The sequence below is a fragment of the Motacilla alba genome, chromosome 8, assembly GCF_015832195.1.
Source record: "Motacilla alba alba isolate MOTALB_02 chromosome 8, Motacilla_alba_V1.0_pri, whole genome shotgun sequence".
Taxonomy (NCBI): Eukaryota; Metazoa; Chordata; class Aves; order Passeriformes; family Motacillidae; genus Motacilla; species Motacilla alba.
In genome coordinates, this window is record NC_052023.1 from 21,739,242 (window position 1) to 21,766,706 (window position 27,465).

The 27,465-nt window shown below is 41.2% G+C and overlaps 1 protein-coding gene and 1 long non-coding RNA gene across 2 annotated transcripts in view; both read right to left on the bottom strand.

Moving 5' to 3' along the window:
• PTPRC (protein tyrosine phosphatase receptor type C) overlaps positions 1–7,690 on the bottom strand; it is a 58,519-nt gene extending 50,829 nt beyond the window's left edge. The window contains exons 1-2 of the mRNA XM_038144160.1: positions 7,590–7,690; positions 7,387–7,504 (exon numbers count right to left, since the gene is read on the bottom strand). Coding sequence (XP_038000088.1) covers positions 7,387–7,453 — 67 coding nt within the window. The 5' untranslated portion in view covers positions 7,454–7,504; positions 7,590–7,690. The remainder of the gene's footprint in view (positions 1–7,386; positions 7,505–7,589) is intronic.
• Positions 7,691–11,905: 4,215 nt separating this feature from the next.
• Positions 11,906–27,386, bottom strand: LOC119704138. Its single transcript, XR_005257845.1, has 8 exons — positions 26,998–27,386; positions 25,004–25,180; positions 24,812–24,922; positions 22,094–22,152; positions 21,893–21,982; positions 21,693–21,786; positions 13,991–14,111; positions 11,906–12,948 (listed from the first exon to the last, which is right to left on the bottom strand). It is a non-coding gene; the product is annotated as an uncharacterized LOC119704138 (long non-coding RNA).
• Between the last annotated feature and the right edge of the window lie 79 nt (positions 27,387–27,465).

The window sequence follows — 27,465 nt, forward strand, 5'->3', positions numbered from 1 at the left end:
AATATTCAATACAGTTTTGCAGTGTATATGATTACCTGGAAAGGCAATGCTAGCCCTATATTTTTGTAACATCTCAGCTGAGGTTCTGTATTATATACTTCTCTGAGTGTAAAAATCTTTCAACTCATATAGGACATATGCTCCAGCTAACGAACTACTATTTCCTTATATATTTTACAAAGAGCTTCATTGTATGGCTTCATTTTTCTATTAGACAGCTATTTTGATTATTTCTCTTACTGTAAGGAAAAGAATCTATTTCAAAAGGCAATTAAAAATATTCCTCCGTGGAGTCCACATTTTTGAAACAACAAAAAAGTCATTCATGCCCTAAAAAAGGTACCTCTAGAGCTCTTTGCAAGGCAGTGGGATTATGAATGAAGAACAGACAGATTGTGAGAGAAGTCTTTGAAACTAAAGAATAGAAACCTAAGCAAGCAGGCCAGCCGAGAAGGCACTGACACAGAGGGAATAACTGCAAGAACAGTACTGCAAAGTAGTGGTATAAAAGAAAAGAAGTGGATCCTGTTAGCTATACAACACTACGGATAATATAAGCTAGCACTGAAGTGCTCACAGCTAGTTTCTAAAATCCTGGCATTGAAGGCCCCAAACTGCTTTACTTGAAAGGGAAAAAAGCCTAGAAATAGATAAAATGCTGTAACAGTTACTGAAACACCAGTGAGAAAGACCTGTTTGCAAGTGCATGGATAGCCTGGAAATACATCAGGACACGCAGCCCAAAAGAACAGTCAAGTTGCAGGGAAATAAACAACTTTCGTAACTGTATCTGTTATTTTAATCTTGATATTTAGAGGAGGAAGTCAGAGTTTTGCCACTCTTTAAAACTTCTCACCTTTTTTTTGCACAGAAGTGCTTCAAGGCCTAAACTGAGCTTGAAGAGAGTCAACTACTTCCTCCAAATATACTGGATGCACTTCATAAGTTTGTCTGAAATAAAAAACCTGCTTGATTTCTGTTCTATAGGATTTCAGATAAATCAGTGTGAACGATGGGTATCTCAGGAGGATGCAGAAAGCAGCAGAGCCTGGGGACAATGGCTGTCTCGCTGGTAGTCCCAGTGCCAGCAGCCAGCTCGGTGAGCCCATCTGCTCTGAGCAGGCACAAACACCCGGGCCAGCCCTGCCTGAGCCATGCCCTCCTGTAACACACAGGCTCTGCTGGGGCTCAGAGGAGCTCACAGCCACAGAGCTGAACTCTTGCTAGCAAGCTTTGTCCAGCACTTCACACCTTCCTGCAGCACTTCTCACTCCTCTGCTGTCTTGGGCTCCATCTCTGCAGCCACCCTCGTGCTGTGCTCTCCCCGCTTTGGTTCTCACCTTGGCACTGGCAGCAGAGGAGGAACAGCCTCCCAGAGAAGGCAGAATGATTAAGTCTGCCCTTCCCTGATGTGCAGACTCTTCAGAGATACTGGAGCTAACTACACCAGGTAGTTGACTGAGTACAGAAAGTCAAGCCATGGCAGCAGACTTCAACGTGGGTGAATTTCTTCTGCTTTCCTGGTGGACCAGATTTTTGCTTATGAATATTAACTCTTAAAGTAGCTAGAGAATGTTAACAGAGAATGAGCATTTCCACGGCTTGCTGTTCTCTCCTAGCTCCCAGCAGGATATAGTAAATACCACAATGCAGCTGACAGCAAAGGAAAAAAGAACATATACAATGTATTCCCATCTTCAGCGTGGAGACTGCTGCTGGTTTAAGGTGCTGGTTTAAGGCGTAATACCCATGCTACCGGACTAGCAGGCAGTTCTGAAGATAGGTCATGGAGTCAGAAAAACAGAGCTTGATTCTGGACACTCAGCACATTTGGAAAGTCACTTCATCCTGTTTCCTTCCCCCATTTCTTCTGCCTTATTTCATTATATATGCAGTGTTTCTAACATGCTTGCTGTTGATTTGTTTTTCAGAACCTTAATATATAAATATAAGTTCACCAAATTGAAACTAAAGGAAGTGGTTCCAAATGCCAAGCCACCAAGAGCTGCTCCCTCTTTAGAACTGGTCTCTGCATCATGACAGTTTTTTTGGCTTTAGGTCTACACTGGCAAAATAGTCTTAGTATATCAATATACAGATGTGAGTGAATAAATATGACTAGAACATGTCTTTTCCCTACTATGTAAGAAAGACTCACTAGTCTAGAACCAATGTCTCTTGTGCTGTCTGCGTCAATAGATACACCTATAGCACATCCACAACCCCGCCATCTGCTTGTTATGTTTGAACAGGTTTAGGTTAATGAGTAAAAAACCAACAAATTTAGTCCAAATCTGTATCTAATTTCAGTCCAGAAACCAAGTTGTTCAGCCAGAGTTCTGCTGAGCTCCAACCAACTTGTGTCCTGCCTGTAGCTTATGTATGACACCATAATGAAACTGAGCTGCTTCCAGTTCAGCAGTTGTCTGTGTCTGGCCAGCCCAGGGAGTGAGCAGAGCTGCCAGCCACCTGCGTGCACACCGCTCCCTGCCTCCATTCACTGGGAATAAAGCAGTGGGGTGGTGCACAACGTGTAAAGCAGGCAATTTGTTGTAAATGGTTAAGAGGTCTCCGAGTGCAGGACTCTGGGGTATGCATTTCCAAAACCCTTGAGTGCACCGGTACAACAAAAAAGAACAGTCCCAAACAGATCCTGCAGTGGGGCATCTGAAAGAGGGCAGCATCAGTGGTGACGCTCTTCACTTTCTCCTACCTTAATATACGTTCTCCTACCAGAGCAATTCCCCTTATACTTTATCCTACACATAGACTGAACCAATATTCCACTGCTTAAAATATCTGGTTGGCCAGACTCTTTCCAAGGGCTGACCTGTGAAAAAGATTTTCATGGAAAATCAGAGCCATAGGATAAGCCATCTGAACAGAAAATGCAACACTTCCAGCTGGAAACATGCACAGCTCTTGAGCATGGAGACTACATGACCAGAATTTCAGGTGTGTGCTGGTTTTGTCTAGGGTAGAGTTAATTTTCTTCACATTGCCTATCTTGGGGCAATGTTTGCATTTGTGATGAAAAATGGGGTTAATAATCCACAGATGTTTTTGTTACTGCTGAGCACTGCCTGCACAGTCAATGCTTTTCCTGCTTCTCATACACCCCACTAAGGGAGGCATTTGTGGGTGCACAACAAGCTGGGAGAGGACACAGCTGGGACAGGTGACCCAATTGCCCAAGGAGATATCAGTGTTGGGAGCTGAAGGAAGGAGGAAGTGGGGACACTCAGAGTGATGGCATTTTTGTTCCCGAGTAACCATTACATGTGATGGAGTCCTGCTTTCCTGGGGGTGGCTGAACACCTGCCTGCCCAGAAGAAGCAGTAAATTAATTCCTTACCGTTGGTTCTTCTTTACCTGTCTTTATCTCAACCCATGATTTTTCTTTTACTCTTTCACCTAATCCCACTGGGAGGCAGTGAGCATGCAGCTGTGTGGGCTGTGTTATCAGCTGGGGTTAAACCACAACAGTTCATTTTGATGCCCTACATGGGGCTCAGAAGTTCAAGATAACAGCTTTGATTGGAATGTGTTAGATGGAATTTACAGCTGTCATTGCTCTTTGGCTGCTGTGGGAAGACTCCTGTGCTTGCCCTGGGCTTGATGCCTCACAGTGCATTAGTGCAGTGCTCATCTGGGGCTGCTGTTTGCTTTCCCTCTGTTGTGCTGCTGATCCCCTCACTCTGCTGTGCTTGGGGACATTTTGAGGACAGCAGTGGTGACGCACAGGGACTGGCACATGGTTGGGCATGGCTGCTGTTTCTGTGCTGCTGTACTGGACACGCTGAAACTCCAGCGTGAGCTTGAGTCAAAGGGACTGTGACCGGTGGGTGAGTCCACATGGGAGCAGGATGTCCTGAAGCTTCTCTGGCCATGAATAAGTCCACAGCACAGCAGGTACATCTGGAAGTGCCTGTAGCCATGGCTGTGTCAGTGCCACAGCAGAGCAGGTACCTCTGGAAGTGCCTGTAGCCATGGCTGTGTCAGTGTCACAGCAGAGCAGGTACATCTGGAAGTGCCTGTGGCCATGGCATTGTCAGTGTCACAGCAGAGCAGGTACATCTGGAAGTGCCTGTGGCCATGGCATTGTCAGTGCCACAGCAGGGGTGCCCCGAAGGCATTGGGGCCCAAGGGCAGCTCAGTGCTGCAGCAGGTACAGCTTGAAGCACCAGCAGCTGTTCATGGGGCCCTGCTGGAGCACCTCGAAGGGTGTGACCATGGACAAACGCAGAGCAGAGCAGGAACAGCCTGCAGGGACTGCAGCCAGGAGCAAGGCCAGGTTGGGCAGGTTTGCTTTCTGAGAGGACAGTGGCTGTGGGTGAGGCCACACTGGAGCAGGTCTATCTCTGAAGGCACTGAGGCCCATGGACAGGGCTTTGCTGGAACAGCTGCCCCTCAGGCCTCTATGGCTGTGTATAAACCCACAGACCAGCAGGTGTGTCCCTGAAGAGACTGGCTCATAGACAAGGCTCCACTTGGAGTACATACAACCCTAAGGGACTGCAGTCTATGGGTAAATCCAAGCTGGAATAAGGGCAAGGGAAGATTTCATTGAAGTGTTAAACCCAATAGGGAGTGGGTAAGAGATTGTAGTAGAAATACCTTTAAATTGTTGTAACCCATGATTTGAATCGCATATTCTAGGAATTACTATCACAAGAACCACCCAAACCTATGGAGGAAAAGCCTTAGAAGAAACAGAGCAAGTGCATCAGGAACCCAAACTGAGTTGGCTTTGGTGCCCAATAGCCACAAAACAAACCACCTCTCCTGTCCTGAGTATCACCACAACATGGAGCCCAAAGTCATGGACTAAATGGACGTGTGGTGGACATCTTATGAACAGTGGTATCTGTGTATTACGCCAAAGGATGGGAAGGCAGGTGGTGGTTATCTACCTCTATTAGCAACACGGTTTTCAGCACAAACCCATACTAGCTACTGTGTCCAAAATTAACACTATCCCAGACAAAACCAGCACAGTGTGCCTGCTGAAGCTCGATATTTTTAACCTGGGGAGAAAAAAAAATGCCACACCCAAAACTATCAAGCAATTATTTAGTTTCCTGAAATAAAGGAAGTGCCTCAAGACTGGGTGAAAGCTTTTGAAAGCTGTCAAATTGCTAAAACTTTTGTGGAGGAGGGAGGAACTTGAAATAATGATCTAATGGAAACAGTGCTTGTTCTGCAAGCATTTCTTTTTTCTAAAGGGAAGCAAAGGTGTTTTTCTGACTTTTTTGGCTTGGGTTCGGGGGTTTTGTGGGAGGGCTTTGGGGTATTGGTCGGTTTTTGAGGCGTTTGATTACCACTACATATCTCTTTCTTATCAGAAAAATTAGTTGGATACATGCTTTTTATTTAGGGATTTACACCGTCTTTGTGCAGGCTCTAACTTTGTGCAGGTCTTTGTGCAGTCTCTAACTTATATTTTGTTTGGTTTAATGTAGTTTGATGCCCTTAAATGTGGCTTGGTGATTACAGGAAATAAGTGATGTTCTATAGGATGTCTGAGCTTGTGGAGGAAGACAACCTTAAAATTTCTCCTGGTAAGTTTTCAAAATCACTAGGTACAACAGGCTGCTGGAAAATAATTTTAGTAAAAACAAAAGAAGTCTAAATACCCACCAAACTCTTACAATCAAGTGCCTGAAAAGTGATTGCCATAAAGCCAAAGCCTATACCATCCTTTCAAAATGCTGCTCCTCCATTAACAAACCCCTCCCTAGGAAACTGCCCAGTGTCCCTTGGCCACAAGGCAGAGGAATCTGCACAGCAAATGTGAAGTATAATGGCTCTGTCACCCTGAGAGGAGATGCTATCTCTGTGCCTAACTACATCATAAAAACAAGGTCTATGATGTTGTGTACTTGATACTACAGCATGAGATTTAATCAAGTGCAGTAGAGAGGAGTTAAAATATTTCCTTGAGGCTCTTCAGTTTAGAAAATGTAGAGATGAACTGGCTCAAGTCAGACTACTGTGTGTGAACAGAGAAAAATAACTATTACTTGAAATAAAATGCTACTACCCATTTATCTGTCTTCCAGCCCTCTCTGTCAGGTAACATGTTGTCTGACTGTGGAGGTGGCTGAGAGAGCAGACAGTAACCTGCCTTTTCTGGAGAAAAGGTAGCAGTGGGAAGTCTCAGAAGGACTTACAAAATGGAAAGTAGGACAGCAGATTTAAAAAAAAAATAAAAACTACAGGAAAAGCAAGAGATTTTGTTCTTTTCCTCTGCAGTGCAGCATTCACTTGTTTTCTTATAATCTCCAGCAGCTATCAACCAGATTTATGCAGTGCTGTCTCTGTTCAGAGACTTTGAGGGACAAGAGAGCTAAAGCTCAGGCTTCAAATGCTCTTCTTAGCTGGTTATCAACTAAAGGCAGATCATTTTGTTGCTTACATCAGTATAAACCTGGAGTTACTATAGTGACATGGGGGTAGAAGCATGAATAAATTCAATGTAAATGAAAAGAGATTTCAGCCCTCCATATAACTTGCTGCCATTTCAGAAAAAATATTTCAAGCCACTTTGTGTCTGCCATCAACTATCCCAAACTACATTACTATCTAAACTGATGGAAGATACATATACATAAAATGTTGCATTTTCTTCTGAAGAAAATACTTTCTTGAATAGAAAGAAATATTTTCTTTACACTAAGTATTACCTCAAGACTAATTGCTTTTCTTGCTACTCTCTTTATCTGTAACATCTAACATGTTTTGCAAGATCATCCTGTTGAGCTCGATCCTTCTCTCAAAAAGTCAAGCAACAAATTAACCAGCAGTGCGGTAATTAAATATTCCAAAGACTATTTAAGGAGCTGTTTTTACAAAGTAAATAAATAATGTTTTACAAAATAAGCAATTTACCAATAGTAGAGATTAATTTACAACTTTTAGAAGCTGTTACTAAGCCCCCTGCAGTAAAAAAATCAAAACTTGAGGAACTATCAGCACATTCTGTGATCAGGGAGTGGCTAACGTTGATGGGAAGACTTTTTCTGGAAGGATTTAAACACAGAAAACCAGTACTACATCATGAGATGAAACTGAACATGAAAATTACATGGAGCAGATTTAGATAAGAGACCTAAATGTATTCTCTTTCAAATTCAGCTACAAATATGGTTGTTTTTCTAAATGGTTCGTATAACTCTCACATGGGATCACGCGGGAGACATTTTAGCCTAGTACATGATGCACCAATCTTCCTGACCTAGGTTCTTACACCATTGCATACAGTTGTATTCTAATTTCTGAACCAAGATGGTATTTCTGCACTTTGCAAAGCTTTTCACTGGTTTTACATCTACAGAGGATATTGAGGGATCAAAATGAGAGAAAGAAATATCAGTTGCGACCTACCTTTGAGAAAAGCATCCTGTCCAAGAAATGCAACACCAAATGCTAAGAGTTTAAGCCACAAAAACATGGTTATTTCTGGAAATCAGGCGTATCCTTATGAAACAGCATGTGTCTCTCTCTGGAAAGCAAAATAAATGTTATCTGTCTGCAAAAGAATTTCTTCACAAAACTTGAACCCAGAAGGAGACTAACTAGGCACATACATTGCGCTGCCTGCTTATCTGTGAAGGAGTCGCTTCCTCTGTTACCCTAACTAACCACTCGCCAACTCGCAATGCACTGTAGTGATGTCAGACACAATTACTTCTTCAAAAAAACTTCTTTCAGTTTCCAGGAAGTCAAAGGGGTTTTTCTTGGGTTCCTGCAGTAATACTTAGCTTCCTTAATTCAACTAAAGTAGATTATTTTCAGCTATTTCTCCCTTTGCACTTAGGAGCTACACAAGACTTCACTTTTCATAGGACTGGATTTAGCAAAGTCATTTTTTCCCTTCACGTGCATTTTCCTGCACACATTCACTGATTCCCATATATGTTATGCATGTTTCTTGAGATTTCTGTTGAGAGAAAGAGAAACCTTAACCACGAGTCACCAAAACACTTGTTCTGACAACAAGGCCTTTATAAAAATGCACTCTCAGGTGAAGTAACTGATGATTAAATGAAAACCATTTAAACACGGGGTTGAACTAGAAGATCTCTAGAGGTCCATTCCAATCCTAACTATTTTGTGATTTGGTGGGATATATTTCTGAATCTTTCTACAAGGATGTCCTTCTGGGTATGACAATCATACACAACAAATGGATAGAGGCAGTCCAATTCTGTTTTCTGTAATGTTTAGAATTGGAGAACTCAATACAATTCTTTACCATGATGGCGCAGGAGGATTGTTGTCACTTTCATGGACTTAATAGGTACAAGGTACAGCAAAGACATTTTCCCTCACTGCATGCACTGAGGCACTTCTCAACAACTTGGTAAAACATGTCCCTTTTATAGTAGATTACAAGAGGAAGAAATGTTCGATTGCTTCTCTTATTGAAGATCTCGAAAGGTTCTAAAAGAACCAGCAGAACCCTGTCATAAGACAGATAAAGAAGGGGAGAGAATACTTTTGTGCTGCCTATTCATAAGTTTTTCAGAGACTTCCTAAGCAACACAAAGGAAAAGGTTGCAAAAATTCACATAATAATTCACAAATGACATGACTGAATCAAACTCCTCATAAGATTAAATACATCTTCCACAATTTTGAGTCAGGTCTTGCAACACAGACCAAAATCTTAGCTTTCATTAAGCAGTACATCTCCATACAAAGTGGCTGTAATAATAATTATATTGTAAATGTGTTCAGAACAAAACTGATCCAATGATATTGCTCTGACACTCCAGAGACTCCAATTTTGATATAAAATAACCTCATCATCCTGGAGTTGTCACAAATTTAAGTTGGACTATAGCCAGACATTGCCTGCAGCCCTGACATCTTAGTCCCTTTTATCCTAGACAAAAGCAGCATACCAGCATGGCTGACATGTGCCATCTGATGAGCAGAGTGCATGACATCCTGTGAAGAATCTCTCGTAAAGGTTCTCAAAGAGAACCAGGCTCCATTCCCACCTGACCTTCCCCAGTAGTTTTATACAATCTCCACTCAACTCCTCTAGTTTCGACCCCAAGACAAATTCCTGCAGAATGGATTTTTTCTGGCTGTGTGATATTTACAGAGCTTCCACATATTGCACCATACCCTATCTATTATTTAGTGAGAACATCACACACTCCAGTGATCCCACCGTTGTAGGCATACTGCTAACCATAAACCATCAGCTCTTAATGACCAAACAAGGACACAGAACTGTTGGTGCAAGTCCAGAGGAGGGTCACAAAGTTGGTAAGAGAGGATTGGAGCACCTTCCCTATGAAAACACACTGGGAAAGTTAGGGCTGTTCAGCCTGGAGAAAGTTGTGTGAAGACTTCGTCTGAAGGGGCCTAGAGGGAAGCGAAAGGACTCTTCTTCAAGAACTGTAGTGGCAGGACAAGGAGTTACAGGTACAAGTTGAAAGAACGGAAATTTAGGTTAGATATTAGAAAGAAGTTCTTTAGTGTGAGGGTGGTTACTGGAACAGGTTGTCCAGGGAGGTTGTGGATGTCCAAACACTGGCAGTGTTCAAGGCCAGGTTGGATAAGGCCTTGGGCAGCCTGGTCTAGTGGGAGATCTCTCTACCCACTAAAGGAGGGTTGAGACTGGATGATCTTCAAGGGCCCTTCCAACCTTTAACATGCTATGATTCTGTTAGAACCCGTGAAGTCTTTTTCCAGACATAAACTGCAGTCTCCTTTCCCAAGGTTAAATCCAAAACTTTCCTTTTGAGGGAAGGGGAGAATTAATATACTCTACTTGCACATTAAACAATGGACTGTTAAAATAAGTCCTTTCTCAGGATAGAGCCTGAATTTTTAATTGGCCAACATGATTGTGTCAGTATGTAACTAGAGCAGTATACTTCCCCTGTCCTGGAAAGAATCAAAGCCAGAACCATCCATTTGGATTAATAAGGATTTCTAAAATGACATTAAAAATGTGCAGTTGCTTAAGTTACCCATTTCTTTGGAAGTCCTTCTCTTTTGTACTCATCCCCCTGGGTAACCTAGGAGGGAGAGTCTGGTTCTCTCACTGCTAATAAGACCACAGCATTGGAGCCAGGAGCTGTCATCCTCAAAACACTCCACACACCCACCTACATGCACAGCCTTTCATAAAACATCAGACAAAACTGCTGTAGCTGCTCAGTGACTGATGTTAGACAGTGCAACAGCTCTGCCCAGAACCCAAACAGACTGAGAGCTAGCTGAGAGACACCAAGGTCTCTCATAGCCTCCACAGTGCCTGCTAACTTGCTTTCTACCAGGAGGTGTTTCTGTCGCTCTGTTTTGTAAGTGGTGTGGCCCAGAGGCATCAGACTGCAGGGTGTGACAGAGAGAGGGAGGGAGCAAGCAAGCATGCATGACACTTCTGCCCCAGAACAACTCCACCATATGCTAATGCAGCTAAAAAATACCTTACTGCTCTTTGGGGAGAAGCTAAGGAGCTGCTTTCTATTCCAGTGAAGGGCAGAGCAAAGTAGAGAACAACCATAAAACTCAGCACTATTTACCTAAAGGGAAGGGAGAGCATGAACTCTTCAACCATGTGATATGATTCTGAGATTCCCTTTTTCTACTCCAGGAGTGTTCCCCAAACCATTCCCTGTCTCTGCCTGGTACTACTGAGCCAGGAGGAAATAGACTGGAAAGATTAAAGCAAGGCAACAGTAGCAATAACCAGGGTATAAACAGCATCTTGATACAGCCACAAGCCAAATAAATCTGTCTCAGGCTGGACTGTCACAAGTTGCCCCCAAAAATTGGCCCACCCTCCATCTGCCACCAGATATCAACAGCCATACTTCCCCTGCACTCTGACACCTATGGAGCCTGTGCCACCCAAAAATGACCATTGGTGCTCACTGTGTTTGATGCCATAGGACTGAAAGATGCCAGTGAAACCTCACTCTGTTGTCTCTTCATATGTTTTCATGCTGCACAGTTTCACCCTGTGTTCATTTCCCTAAGAGTTTAGCCAGATAACACTGCAGCATTCACATTCCTCACACAACACAACTTCCAAGTCAGATTATCAAAGTATGGTTTCACTTTGATATCCATCACCAAGAATTTTAACTGGGATTTATTTGCTTTTTGGAGGGTATAATGACGTGGAGGCATTGACATGGAGACAGTTCAGGGAATGGTGTTCTTCACTGGTACCTAAACCTAATACTGTCTTGTGTTAATGTGTTTACAAAATGTAGTATGAATTCGTTTTCTCAATCAATGTATTCTCAAGTACTCACCTGTGTTTTCCTTTTGTTCAGAAGCCTTGAAAGAATAAATTACAAAGCATGTAATGAAATAAAAAATAAATTCTCTACATACTCCATATATCATTTGTATTTAAAGTAATGCAGACTTCTTTTTGCATAATTTCCTTTGCACTGAAGTCATCTCATATGACTCAGCTCAGTTACAGTGATGCTCAGCACACTGCATATCAGAATTAAGCAGTTCACAGAAATTGAAGTCGCATGCTTTTGCAAACACTAAGGGACAGAGGATAAATTTATCCCAAGGGCAACTCTGTTTAAATCAAGGGGGCTACCTGCATTATGCATTTTACCCAGTAAAATTACTTTGACAGTCTTACTGTGAAAACATTTGTTCATGCTAGAGAACATATCTTATAACAGTCTTAATGTTTCACTGAACATTTGCTAAGGGATCTATTTTTTACATACTTTTTCAGGCTTGTTTTCAATTGCCAAGAACTATTTCCTGAAGAAAGAAAACATTTCTACTTAATGTGTCATATTGGATCAAATTATTTTAAGGTCAAGAGTAAACAATAGAGCTCTTTGTGCAAGCATACTGCTCTGCTGCTATCAACCCTCAGGCAACGATGGTTTGACATCTTCACTTCATATGTTGCCTGCATGATCTGTGCTGTACCTGCTCAGGACAGAGAACGTATTCTGGTATCCCTGAGGCACTCCACACAATCTGGCCCAAAATGAGCAATAAACCTACAAGAAGCTCTTGGAAGTGCCAGGCACCTACTTCTTGCTTACACATAAAATCAATGCAGGATAACAGTGGGCTGAGTTATTGTGAAATGAATGTTCTTGAGCAGCTCCTTTTAACATGCCCACTTAGAATTTGCTACCCTTAAACAGTGTCAGCATACCCATAAACCCTGGGATTTGTTAGATTTGTGCTGAACATCTGCTCTGCCTTCTGACTCTGAATGAGTGCTGGATGCTGAGAACAGCTCATGATTTAGCTTTGTATAAGGTGTTCAAATATTGCCCAATGAATGAGATCCTTTCACATTATAAAACATCAAATAAACGTTTTTACCCATAGCATCTTTTCTTTGTATCCTTCCATGATTCACTTTGAAAGGGAAAATGAAAAGGGATGACAATTAATTGGATGTTTGCTTCCCCTGGACCACTCCTTGAACTCTCATTCGGAAAAGCTCTTCAACAGTGGCAGATTTTTCCTCCTCTTAGTCCGATTCTGTTTTCCCCCCCAGTTTCATTTCCTAGTACCAACTTCTGGGTTCTATAGGCACTCATATGACTGTCTCAACAAATGAAGAACCACAATTTTAAAGGGCAGTGAGCTGAATTCTAGGCAGGGCATTGTCTTCTGAACAATCAGGCTGAAATTCAGGAATAACACCCCACGTGGAGGTACTAAACAAGCTCCCTCTGTGCAGGGTCTCCCCTATCACCATCACAAAATCCAACCTGCCTTCAGCTAAACTGGTTACTTACTTGCTGATGGCTTGGTACTAGCTAATCTATACCTGCTGGTTAACTTTCCCAAATTATATGTAGACTTATACTCAATTACGTAACACTCTGCAGTAAATGCTGTCTTACCTCCACCATAGAGTCCCAGTTGGGCCATGTTTGCAGAAGGCCTGACAGAACACGAGTAAAGCAATAGTAGCACCTGCCAACACAAAAGAGCCCACACAGAAAAAGAAGAAAATGCTTACAAAACAGTCTTTTCCAAAGTCTTTACATTCTGGTTTCATTGCAGATCACTGGGTATTCCCTTATGTCTTAAACATTTCTTCCTGTGTGCTTTGTACCAAATATAAAGACCACTCTGTTTATTCTGAAGGTAATGCACAGGGTGGGCTTTTTTTTTTATCTTTTTTTAATGCTCAACTTCAGCTGAAGCAGGCCAGGACCAGGGTCAGGGTAGGCTACTGAAGCCATGTCTCAGGCTATCTTCCTACAATATGCTACTTCTGAGCTAACTGCTCTCTAGTCTCTGCTGTAAATGAGCAGACCAGCTTGCTTTCTGTGAGTTCTCAGTCCATATTCTGTTCTTTCCAAGCAGATATTTTCTGTGATTTTAACTTCTGTATTCTTTGCTTCCTGTATCCTGCTTCCACCCAGACTGCTCCTCACCTGGGATGCCAGATTGATTGTCATACCCTATTAGGTGTGTGGTCTAAAAGTTGTCCTGGTGTTTCACTATCTGTCAGATGACAGTGCTTATAGCCAAGATTATTTGTGTGCATTTTTCCAATAAAACACAGGATTACTCTATAGCAAATGTTTTTCTAACATCCCAGCTATGATTATGTTTTGGATGGACATGCAGTCCCACAGCTGATTGTAGTCATTACTGTACAGAAGCACAAAATGCCTTTAAGCAAGGTATTTATAAGCATAAACCACAAATCTTTGCCTAGAAGGCTGGTCTGCTCACAGTGATGCTGCCGGTCATCTTCTGATAGTCCATCTCCTGCCCTTCTTCACATTGTGACATGATTTTTCTCTCTGGGGCTGTCCAAAAAGGTTAGAGAGACTTCTCCAAAGATAAGCATGTGGCAGGCATTACTTCCTCCTCAGTGGCTTGTCAAGAAACTACTGCTATAACTCTACGAGAGTCTGGAAGATTTCTATAATCTAAACTCACAATAGTCATGTTTGAATTTGAAACAGTTAGGAACCCAAACTGATCCCACTGATTCACTTACCTTGTACATCAGGGTCTGTATCTCCCTCCCTCAGTTTCCGTGCCTCTAAGCCATTCCGTTTATTTGTTTCACACACACTACAAGTCATCTTAAAATATCACAAGTTCATAGTGGTGATAGTCTGGGGGGGAAAAAAAAAAGTCTGTCTAAAGATGAACTGGATGTCTTGGATTATTCTCACACTAAAAAAACAATGGAATGTTTATCAAAGGCATTAAATTCTAAACTTTAAAAAAAAGAGTAATGTAAAAGTCATTCATGTAATTGAAAATATTTCTTTATCACTTCTTGTTAATGGGCATAATTAGAGTCAGCTAACAGAGGTGCAAAAACATTGGATATATACTTTAAAAATAACAATCATGTAAACAGCACAACAAATTTTGGCAGAGTCAAGCAAATATTTGAGTGATTTACAACACGTGAGAGAAAAGACAGAATTGGGAAGTCAAGCATGGAAATAGATTTTTCTTGGTATTTGGGTTTTATAGTTAATTTCTATTTCACTATAGGACATTTCATAATAAGCACTCAATGACATTCAGCACAAATTGGCTATTTTAACTGGGTCACAAAGCTCAAGAAACATATTGCTGAGGCCTTATAAATACATACAATCTGTGCATACAGTGCAATGGAAGAGCCAAAAATAACCAAAAAAGGATCGTGGAAGGGGAGGAGGGGAAGTTGGTAATCCCATGCTGTGGTATTCCCCAAACACCTGGAATTCTCAGAGCATGTAAACCACTGAATCACAAGAGAAGCAAAACAGTATCAGATTCATTTGTGTCAAGGAAAAAAACCTCCTTCCATGTTTCTCATAAAACAGGACCCTAAGAAACACCACAATTTCACAACTGTTTTATAATATGTGCTCGTGTATACACTGCCAAAAATCTAGTCCCTATCAAAAAGAAAAAAAAAAAAAGGCAAAAAACATAGTATCACTATTGTTTCTTAAATTTTATTCTAAAAAGTGATAAAAATGCTGGCAATATGAATTAGCAAGAATAGCTCATTTTTCCCATACCAAGCTCAGGCTGATATACTAATTTGGTAATGTGCTCTCACTCCCCAGATCAGCATAAAATATTTGCACATCCTCTTTCTGCCTTACAACAAGTGTTACTTCCTACACTTAGTACATTAGGAAATATCACAGAAGATGAAACTTCATGCAACAATTATTTAGCAAGAGTCTCTGACTGTTTTTGTCTTCTTCTCTTAAGAAGATCCTCTTTAGAGTTTATGAGAGTCTGTGGTAAAATACAGAGGCATTATTTAAAATTTATTTTGATGCAAACCAAAAATAAAGTGCCGGTTCCAAGAACAAAGTCAGTCTGTCAAACCTACAACCTGGTAAACAAAATTTAAGGCTTTTCCTTAAGACAAAGCTAGGCTGAGCAATCTGAACCTCATTTTAGTTTCATGTCCCAGCTTAATTTTCAGTTTACTGAGGTTCAGAAAGTTGCTCCACACTGATCAATAGAGACACATTCTGGAGGGGTGAATTTTCTGAGACTTTACCCACTCCATCAGCACACTGTCATTTTAGGTGGAGGAGACCATGGAAAAACACAGATTCACAAATAAATTTGTCTAAGAAAAGCAAATAACCTGTTCATTTCCCTTTCCTTCTTCTACTGTAAACAGGAACAAATTAAAGACAGATGATAGCAAACAAAACATGACCTGCCTGCCATCCACTGTCCCTGATCAAAGAATCCATGGTGCTCTCCCTTGCTCTCAGAACCTTCCTTTCTCCAAATTTCCCACATCAGTCTGAAAAAAAATCCTGAAGTGTCTCAGTACTCTTCACAGACAGTTCACCTTCTTGAATCAGGAATCTGAAAGGTCAGACTTACTTATACTCTATTCTAGCTGGAAATACCTTTCACATACTGCTACAAGTTTTGGGCAGCAAAATACCAGTCCTGAGGAAAACAAGCTCTGTGCGTATTTTTGCATGAGGAACACGAGCAGGGTGAGAAAAGAGAAGTTCAAAAACAAGGTGGGAAGAGCTTTTCTCTGCTGCTTTCACAATGGCCTCTGCTCTACTCCAAGAGGTAACAGGAAGTAGAAAAAGCAGTTTTAAGAAAGCCTGGGTTTTATACATGTCCTAGCTCACGTTAGAAAGTGGAGCAGCTGAAAATGTACATATTCATCTATTCTTATTTACCTATTTTAAATAGTTCCATGCTTTCATTAACATTCAGATTAATTAAGGGGCAAAATAGTTTGGTTTTCATGATATACAACAGTTAAATTACGTGAAACCAGTTTTATAAATTATCTACAAATCATCCAAACCACCTACAACCATTTATTGAACAAGTAAAAGCTCAAAAGGAAAAAAAAAATCCCAAAGTCCTGTCAACTAGATTATTTATCTTGAATCCCAGCAAATACCCACTAAAACTACTGACAGTACTTTTTATGCTGTATTTGTAAAAAATGTATGTAGTTGAAGCAAGTTTTAACTGCAACATCAGATATATTTAATACCTTTACTGTCATGAAAGATCATCAGCAGTGTTTTTCAGGACTGTCAGATAAAGACTATTAGAACAAATAAAGCTATAACTGAAAAATAATAAAAATTTCTGACTGCTGCTTCTTGCTCTTGCCTCAGCTTGAGCCATAAATCGCTGCTGCTCTCAGCTTTCCAAGCTGGTTTCACTTTGTGGTTCCTGTATGATAATTACCAAGGCCCAGAAATGGTGCAGAGCTGCAAAATTCATAACTGAGGAACTGAATATAACCTTCTTTTCCAGCTAAGTGAAATTCCAGCTACATCAGTGAAGCCACAATTTCATTTATGCTGTCTCCGGTAGCTCTCTTTGCAGATGGACTTTCTGGAGATCAGCTAAGGCATTTTGATGCAGCCCACTGTGGGTCCCTGAAGTAAGGAATACTCTGGGAGCTGAAAACAGCAGTGTTGATATCCTGGCCCTCAATCCCCAACCTCAGTTTAACATACTGTAACACTTGAGGTGAGTGCATGCCTTCTTACCTTTGGACTGTTTGGATGAAAGGATTGATCCTTTGGGATCTGGGATACCTATCTGATATCCCAGATCTCATTCTGTACATCAGAGGTATGTCACGATCCACCCTCCAGACAGGATTGTGATGGTTCGTTATCTGATCTCAGGGTACAAAACACCAACACAATCAAAATCAGCGTACTTTACTGAATAATCACAGCAAAATGCATTGGAGGGGGATTGGGGAAGAGAGAGAGAGAGAGAGAGAGAGAAAGAAAGAAAGAAAGGAGGGAAGGAGAGAAGAGGGAAGAGGAGAGCCAAGGAGAAAAGCAGATCATGGAGCAAGAAATGGTGGTCACTGAGAGCTCTGCATATGCAAGCAGGATGCTGGTAGAAATCTCAGCAGAGAAAGCACGGACACCAGTACCATGCAATGTGCTTTTATTACATCCAGCTCCACCCAGATGTCAGGCTGCTGTGCTCTGCCCTCAGCTCTGCAGGCATTTGTGAAGTCCCAAGAAGTGTTCCAAAAGGGCCATGATGATCACAGGACCCTCAGTGTATCCGTAGTACATATAGGAACACGTATATGAGTATGTAAGGATGGATGAAGTTGCACAATAGTTGCCATTTTTTGATGGAAGGGTTATCAGGCAAAGAGGATCCTTTAAATGTTTTGTGTTGCATGCTGCACAAAAACCTTTGAGCATATACTTGTTTTAAGCAGCTCAGACTGCCCAGCTCAGCAAGGGTCATGTTCAAATTTGCTGCTAAAATTAGGGTCAATAGCATTTAAAGGGTCTCTTCTTGGAAGCTTTTAGCTCTAAGAACCAGAGCAAATACATATCTAGCAAGAGACATGGCAACTTAGATTTATAACCTGACCTTGAATTATGGGCAAGTACTTTATAACATTCCACATTTATGATTGTATTTCCTGGAGACCCTGACTGTAAAAATGAGGCTGGACTTCTAGAAGAAAGTACACTTCTGGTTTTCTTAACAAGGTGTCCTTGAGCTGTATAATCTTGTAACATAAACCAGACAATCTTTTAGGAAATCTATGTTTTTCCTTAATTGTCTCATAGCTAAAGGCTTTAAAACCAAGATGAGGTATGTACTTCCTCACATCCACAGATGCAGAGACACTGAGCAACATTCTAGCTTTTATTATGCAAATTTCTTGAGAGTATGATATTCTTTTTCTCCATATCCAAATTTTACAAGTATCGTTTCTCTTTCTTGATTTGTAGCCTACACAATCTTTGCATCATGACATTTCCAAATTTTCAAATTTCTATCAAGAAAAATATCCATTGTTAGCTTCAATTAAAATTCAGAGATAAATGCTTTACCTCTGAAAAGTGAGTCCTATGGACTCACTTTTTCACTGATGTGTAAACAGACCACTTGTCCTGCAATCATTAAGATTTTCTAGAACAGGATTTCACTACAGAAAACTCAAATATTACTGTTATTCACTTGACAGCTTGAACTGATAATAACACACATGCTTATACTTAATTATTCCTTCTGTTTAGGAGTCAAGACCAAAACCTACCTTTAAGTTATTGCATTATTTTCTGTTACAGTTTTTCACCTCTCACTCATCTTACAAATATATAGGGAATGGGAACACAAAATAAAGAAGCAGAGAAAGCAGCTTCAAAAATTAGAAGTTTACTTTACAGTTACTTGCCCTTTCCTGGTTTTCAGGAGTAACTGTAAAAAAAGCTCAGATTTTATTTTATTCCTTTCTTCAAAGAGTTGCTGGGAATAGAATTCAAATTATCAGAGGTTCCCTTTCTTATTTAGGGCCACTGACTGACCCTAAGAAAAATGTATTGAGGCATTAGATGTATTTGTTTGAAATACTTGATATTGAAATTCAAACCTTTCTTCAAGCAGAATTCCTAACAAGGAGGATTTGTGACAGGGAGTCTACAAGATTTACTTTGAAGAAAGAGAATGTGTGTTTAAGAGACCCTCGAACCTTCAAAAGAACACCTCCTTCAAAAGGCCCCACCTCACAGCTATAAGGGATTTTCAGAAGTTAATGTATTTACATAAAGTGGAAAGACTTGCAAACTGTACAAGGCAATTACTGAAAACAGTGGTGTAGTATTGAACAAAATGGTCCCCATTTTCCTTGTTTTTTTTTCAAAGAAATCCATTCTTTCTTTCATCTATGCTAAAACTATAGAACAAATCCTATAGTTCTTACTAAAAAAAAAGCAATTTTACAGACTTCCTGCTGGTCTTAGGTGGAAAGAAATTGAATACTCCAGTGAGGTGAAGAACAGAAAGAAAAGGAACTTGAAAATACAGTCCATGTGAAAGAAAAATTATATTTATAATGCACCAAATAAACACTAAAGACCTATTATTACCATGTATTTGAGCAGCTTTTTCTGACATTTATATGACTATACCTATGTCTATTTAGACACATATATATTCTTGTATATTCATGCACCATTCCACACAGAGCTATCCAAATGAAAAGCCTGTACCATCCTTCTTAGTTTTAGTTAGAATACACTGACACCAACACACTTTTTGCTATCACCAGCTAAGGCTTCCCTGAGATAGGACTCCATGGTATCTTATGTTTGAAATCAGCTTCGTGAACTTACTAAAACAACATTTCAGGAAGAGAGGGGTGGGACAGCCAGAAGACAGACTATAGCTGGTCTAAGCAGCAGGTCTAACTGGGTAGTTCAAAGTGATCAATGCATTTATTTTGTTGGGGTTTTTTTTATTCATTTAAAAAGATTTTCCCCCTTCTAGTTTATGAACAACTTTTGCCTTCTGAACCCCACCTTTACGCTTCTCCTTATCTCTGGAATCATCCTGAAGATGTTTCAGAGAAAGCTAGAGATTGAAAATTATTTTTGCAACAGAGAATGATTGGTAGAGCTTTTCATCAATATTGCTGTGGATGTGATGCATGAGCACATGCACACACCAACCACCACACGTCCACTGAAGATCCTTCCCTGATTCCTAACTGCCCAGTATCAACTGAAAAAAGATTCCACACTGCAAAACATGGTAGAATGAGTGTCGGGTATTTTTGTATGGGAGCTCTCTAGACTTCATCAAAGAAATCTCTTCCGACTAAACACTGCAGTATCATTCAGCCTACACACAATAATTTATTTTAATCTGGCAATGCTTGCCCATGTGGTAAGAACACCCAAGAAGTTAGATAAGACTACACAATATCTAAATTCATTTCCATTCACCTCCTTTAGTAACAGGGAATCTATATTTAAATTAAAAATTGTATTCATTTTTGAAACTATCTTAATAATTCAAATACTGACCATCAATCAGTTCCCAATGAATCAATCACTCTGGCTGAATGCTTGAGACTGTTTAAAATCATGTTGTATATTTGAAGGGGAAAAAATATAAAAACTCTTTTCTCTACACATTCACCAGAATGTATCTCCATTCTGCAACTTTCCGAACCTCAGTAAATTGAAAATTAGCTGGGATATCAGACTAAAATGAGGTTCAGATTCCTCAGCATATCTTTGTCTGAAGGAAAAGCCTTAATTTTTGTATGTGCAGCATACAAAGCTATGAAAGAATTAAAGTTCTGTAGATGCAAAAACTACATAGCTGACCAGGAAGATTACAGACACAAGCATCTCCTTATTATTGTCAGCATAACTAACAAGATAGCTCTGAAATTCTAGGACTCTGAAGTGACATTGCTTCTTGTAGACACTTAGATGGCGAATTCTGAAATTTTAAATGTGAAGCAAAGGCTTCCATTTATGCCACTCTGGAGTGATCCTATTTCCTATTCATATAGGAGCCTGAAACACTTCTGCTGTGAAACATTCTTTTTAATATGAGGGTTACCTCCAAACACAGCGCCTACTGCCACCTCATCTACTACTAAAACTGAACTTTCAGAGTCTGTGTAATCACTGCAGTAAATGCAATGAAATCTTCAAGCCATCCCCCAGTACTTAGACTTTCCTCTGTTGGACTTTTAAAGCCTGCTGCTGTCTGGTTGCTGTGCAGAGCCTGTGATTCAGTAACATGAATGAAAACCATGAGCCTGAAAACATTTAACTGAGCTCTGGGTGATTACAGAGGAAGAAATACAGCCTCTAAGGCCTCTCCATTTCCCCACATGGATATTAGTGCAAGCTAGAGTAACTCTAGCCGTTTCAGCCTAGATGTACACAGAAGTTTTTCCTCTTTATATTCCTTGAACAAACCTTAGAAATAAAACTTCACCACTTTTTCCCTACTGCTACCTGCAGCTGTTACACAACCTGAGAGACATCACGGGGTGCAAGAAAGGACTGGGTCACCTTTGTATCCTCTCCAGGCCAGGACACAGACAAGGCTGTCCACAGCCTGCAGTGGAGGCCCTGTCATGCCATAGCACTCACAGCTCTTGACCCTGGGGGATGAGGATGCCTCTTTTGTCGTTGCCTCAGGAGTCAAGCAAACTGCTGGTAGGTGTGGAACTAAACCACTTTCATTCTCAATTAGGAGTCAATGTGTTCAAATCATGTTCCTGCAGAGAACTCTGGGGGTTTTCCTTGCAAAATTATTATTTAGGTCAGTTTTCTAAAACAAACAGATTCTTTGACAAGGTAGGCTGCAAAGCTGCTATGAAGATTCGTAAGCCAAATAACAGGATAACATACACCTAACCACAGGTATAAGCATATTTTCACACAAACCTTTGATTTGTTGGTAGCAGCCTTATCAGATACTGTCTGAGGAAGAGGAAAGTTCCCACAGCCAAGTCATCCCTTTATATATTTAACCTGCAAACTTCAAAACAGCAAAATTTTATATAGAGGAAGTCAAGGTTACTGTAAAGAGTCAGGTTTCTGAACTTCTTACCGTCAGCTCCCCTCCCACCCTTTAATTCACATACCTATTGACACAGGTTTCCATGCTGTAGAGCCTTGTTATTTCTTCAGTATCATCAATACCTATAATAACAGGTGTTTCACATACTGCAGAGCTGCAAAAACAGAAATGTGAGACAGTCGGAAGAAAATACTGATATCAAAGATATTACAATAAGAGGGGGTAATTTACACTTGGAAATTTCAAGGAAATGATAGTGCTTTACCAGTAATGCTTCAGAGCAGTCCTCAGGGTAACAGCACACATTTCTGTTGGGGTTTTTTCCTGGAGGATATGGGATATAATATGGCATTATGAAAAATATATCAACCTGTTGCTATTACATTCAGTTTACGCAACATCCCCACTTGACACTGTAGCATAACATTTATTTGACACACGCAGGTGAGTGCCTGCCCCCACACCACACTGAAGCTCGCAAGGTGAAAGCCTTGTCTTTTCATCACCTCGTCTGTCCCTCTTCTTCCCATGTGGGATTCATTAAAAACATAGCTGTAGGAGCCAGCAAAAGGGCTGCAGCGCTACACCTGCAGCTGGGGGCAGAAGCCTGCCTGAAGGTCACACTCAGCATGAGGCCCTGGGCAGCAGCACTGAGAGGGAGCTGCTGGCATGGGCAAAACGGACCAGCTGCCACAGCTTATTTCATAAAAGCAGAGCAGGTTTTGTTCTGAAGGTGAAGAGGAGTCAAGTGGCCAGAAAGAGGCAGAAAAAGAGTAATTTCTGAGACTCTCAGTACTTTGCATACAGTGTTCACCCCTACCTCAAAAAGGGGGAGAAGTGAAATGGACAGATGAACTGCTGTAATGTTGTGGATTCTGGGACACGTATCTACAATCATCTCTGCTATTAAGAGCAGGATCTCAGGTGGCTTGGAAGGGAAAGATCCAGTAGGGCACACTGACAGAATAAAGCTATTACTTCTTAGGCCTTTACTAAAGCATTTCAATGGATTTGATTTAATTTAATTTCAAGAGTGTTTTGAGAGCCATGACTGTGTAGCCTTTTATCAAGGGTTACCATACCCATAAGCATGAAGCCTCTTTTTCAATGTTATCTTTTGAGGTTTTTCAAAGCAATGATTTTTTCTTTTGAGAGATTTCTATTACAGCCTATGCCATGCTCTGTGAGAAAGGTTTACTCCATGCTGCTTCTGCTATTACCCATAGTGTCAAAAAAGAGCAGTGCAAATATTCATAATATCTTTGGATAGAAATAGAGAGAATACTTTTGTGCTTTCATAGTAGCCTAATTCAACTTTTTTTCTGAAAAAAAAAATCCAGGCATTTATTTCAAAGATAAAATAGCCAGCTGCTCAAAATTGCCAAATTGATAATACTTTATTTTTGATTCCAGTAGCTCCTATCCGACCACATATTTCCTAGAGCAAACTTTTTATATTAACATTAGCTGCATGTAAATGAAGTTCCACTTCATATTAAAAACACTTATTTTTTTTAAGTCATTCACCTCGTTCTTGTTACAATTTCAGAATAGCACAGATAGCAGTGAGGCTCCCCCCTTTAAATGCTTCGTGATAGCAAAAAATCTGCTATCTGCAGAGCCAGAAAATATTCCCTGGGATAGACAAGGATCTTCCAAAATGTTCTTCTGTAAAATCTTTTGTTCCTCTTTGTTCTCCCAGACAAAGTTTGACCCCTAGAACTTTTGTGCCACAACCGCAGAAATACAGAGCCAACTCCCCCCACAGGAGCTGTGAGGGAGGCCCTCAGGGAGCCCTCCCATGGTGGCCCAGGCTCCACTGTTCACCTTTGTAAGAATAATTCTTGTCAGAAATGCACCTTTTCAGTCTACTCCACTTCCAGGACAATGACACCAACCACCTCTGACCTATCTTTGGATCGCCGCTCCGTTACTTCCCATCCCACGCCAAGGAGAATTTCAAACAAGCGCGGGCTACAGCCCAGATCGGAGCGGAGCTTGGCCCTTCCCGCAGGGAGTGCTGTGAGGGCCCCGCTTCCCTCCCGCGGCTCCGCTCGCAGCGCCTGCAGCCGGGCCCGGCGGCGGCTCTGGCTGCCTTCCCTGCCGCTGCTCCCCAGCAGCCCAGCCCCAGGCGAGGGCCAGGCGGGAAGGGCGCCCAGGGCCGGGGGACGCGGGGCGGGAGGCGCGGCCGCGGCCCCGCACGCAGCCGTGCCGGCAGCCAGGCTTCCGGACATGTTTAACGCGCTGTCGCGGTGCTCGGCTGCGTGAGCTCCGACGGTACTGGCAAGTGAAGTGTTTGAAAGAAAAGCAGAGCTAATAGTGAATTCTGACCTGCCTGTAAGAGGCTCTACGTTAAATCATACAGAGGGCCTCAGCAGCAGAATTACCTTCTGCAGAGGAAAACCCAAGTCCCTACGAGATACCAAGAGAATGGAAAAAAAAAAAAGAAATAAGGGGGGGGGGGGGGGGTGGAAGTGTTTGCACTGCACAAAGGCTTGACAATAAAAATCCTTCCCCCTCGAAAATGAGGAACTGGCTGAGACAAGACTCACTACTCTCACAGCCACATGACAAGCAAGAGAAACAAGGAACAGAAATACCAGAGACGTGATGTAAAGTGGTGGATGGGCTAAAATTAGTTAATGTTCTAATTTCTTTTATGAAGGGAGGATGAGTTCTATTTTTATTTTTTAATTCCACCAAAAATCCTAGAAGTCACTGGAAAGTGGTGGAGTAAAGATTTTTAAATCTCAATACACACATGTACTAACACAAATATATGTACATGTTAGTGTTTAGGAGCACTAATTAAAAACTGATTTTACAAAGTAAGGAGAAAAACACCCCATTCACCTTCGGAATTGTATCAGAATAACATCAGGAAAATTTACAGACTACCTTAGCTAAAGCAACTTCTACTCTAGTCTTAAGGGAAAGGTTGCCAGTATTTCTCATTTTTTCCACCCCATCTTTTCTCTCTTACCTTTCCAAATAAAGCTTTCCTTCTTCCTATTGAGGTATTAATACTTTCACTACAAAAAGGAAATTCTTACTCTTTTTTCTCACTTCTAGTTTAAGCTGGTGTTGCTCAGAGCTGGAATGAAATACAATGAAAAGACTGAGTAGAAAATTAGGACTTCGTTACAAGTTAAAAAATTGATTAAGCAACCTTTACCTATACACAAAGCAACAGCACTTAAGTGCAATGCAGAAGACCACAGGTTCAGCTCCTCTAGGCTGCAAAGTTGAACTATTTTCTTGTGGTATCTTTCTTGACTTGTTAAGTCTAAATTAAGACAGAGCTGAAGTTTTCTGATATAGTACACTCAGTTTTCTTCAAGTGAATGTTGAGCTGTGACACAGATATGAGTTGTTGGTTAGCCTACACAATTCAAAATATATTTACATGGCTCCCCACTTCCCCTCCCTGCGTGCAGAAATACACTGATGACGTTACAAACTTCTTTTGGGAAAGGCAGCAATGTGAAGGGTCATAGAGAGGATGTAATAGGGGAGGAGGCACTATCGTGGTGCAGAAGAATGGGAAAGAGAGCAAATAGCTGCACTGGGGAAAGAGAAGAGAAGAGAAAAGAGAAGAGAAGAGAAGAGAAGAGAAGAGAAGAGAAGAGAAGAGAAGAGAAAGAAAGAAAGAAAGAAAGAAAGAAAGAAAGAAAGAAAGAGAAAGAAAGAAAGAAGAAAGAAAGAAAGAAAGAAGAAAAAGAAAGAAAGAAAGAAAGAAAGAAAGAAGAAGAAAGAAAGAAAGAAAGAAAAGAAAGAAAGAAAGAAAGAAAGAAAGAAAGAAAGAAAGAAAGAAAGAAAGAAAAGAAAAGAAAAGAAAAGAAAAGAAAAGAAAAGAAAAGAAAAGAAAAGAAAAGAAAAGAAAAGAAAAGAAAAGAAAAAGAAAACTCCTTGAAATGAAGCTGTGTGCTGGGGCTGGCTATGATGGAATTAATTGCTTCATTGCAACCTACACCTTGCTAGCTTGCAACTAAAATTGTGCTGATAGCACACCAGCGTTGGAAGTGTTGTTGAACAGGGCTTGCAGGGTGTCAAGGGGTTCTGCTCCTCAGCTGTGTGCCCCACGGGGCTGGCAGGAGGCTGGGAGCGGGCACAGCCAGGACAGCACCACGGGCTGGCCAAAGGGGGTGCTGCCAGGCTCAGCCACAGGACTGGGGTCTGGCCTTTCCTCAGTACTCCCTCTTTGGAGGCTGACTAGGCACTGGTCTGCTTGTGGGAGGTCAGAAGTGACTTCTTTTTGGTCAGTTTGTGTCTTCCTACCCTTTCCCCTCATTTCTAAAATTGCTTTTATACCGTGATGCATACATTTTCTCACTGTTGCTCTTCTGATTCTCTCCCCCATGCCCCTGTGTGGGAGTGTGTGATCTGCTGGGTGGGGATTTGCTAGCTGAGGTGATCACACCATAAACCTAAAATAGGAAATAACCACAACCATAATGAGTGAAATTATAAATTAACCTGGAATTTACAGACACAGAAACTGTGGCTTTTTTTCTGCTGCATTTTCTTTTGCACTTTTTTAAAATTAATATTTGCTCTACCTAAATTTTCACATGGGTAGCGAGAGTTATAAAAAAGGGCACTTTTTAAATTCTTTTCTCCTATCTGTTGAAGAGATTTTTAGGAAAATTAATTAAATATACAGCTCACACTGGCTGTCTCTGAATGTGAAACCCCCTATAGTTGCAAAAAAAATTACTTCCATTAAGACACAGGCCAAATTTAGGAAAAAATATGAGCTGGTTTAAAGTATGTGCTCAATATAGGGTCATCAGAGTGCTACGCCAGCTGAAGCTGGGGCTGTGTTGCAGACTTGGCCAGCAGTCAATAAGGTCACCCAGACAGTGTGGCAGCAAGCTGCCTCTAGCAATATTTTAATATTTATTCATCTTTGCTACCTTTTTGTTACCATATTTTTCAGGCTGATGGGTGAAATTCAGGCTGCTGAGGTCAACTGTGGTGATGTCATCAGAGTGAAACAGTGAGCGTCAGAAAATGGCTGCACCAAGAATCTTAGCTTGCAGACATAACTACAACTTCAGTACAAAGTTCATAACTTTTTCTTCTAATGTAAGCAAACAGGGGTTTTGATTTCAGAGAGGAAAGGCCAGGATTTTCAGATATGTGTGATGGTTTTCACTGTATACTTACCAATTTGTGTACAAAGACCTTTTGCTCTTGATGCTAACAGGAGCCCATCTCTCTTTCTCAGCATGGCAGATCCTACTGCATCAGAAGGTGCTCCATTTTCAGGAGGAACAGTCCCCACCGTGCTGCAGGAAGCCATGCAGGTGTGCACCCTGCTTTTCCTCACTTAAGCCTTTCTAGGGCAACGAAACAAAAGGCACACAGACCCATAAAAGCACCCGAGGCAGCTGCCCTGCCTGACACACTGCTGATCTTAAGGCTTTATCAGTGAATCAACTCGCTGCTTCGAAGCTGCAGCCTGAGCAAGAGTGTGCTACTTAGCAGTCATAGCAGCTCATTTGGAAAGAATTCGGTTCCTAATTACGAAAAATGAGATTTCAAAAGTGTTTGCCTTGGGAATACAGCCACAGAGACAATGCATGGGAGACCTTCAAGTTCAACACGTTTCAGTGGAAACTGCCTGCTGCCCTC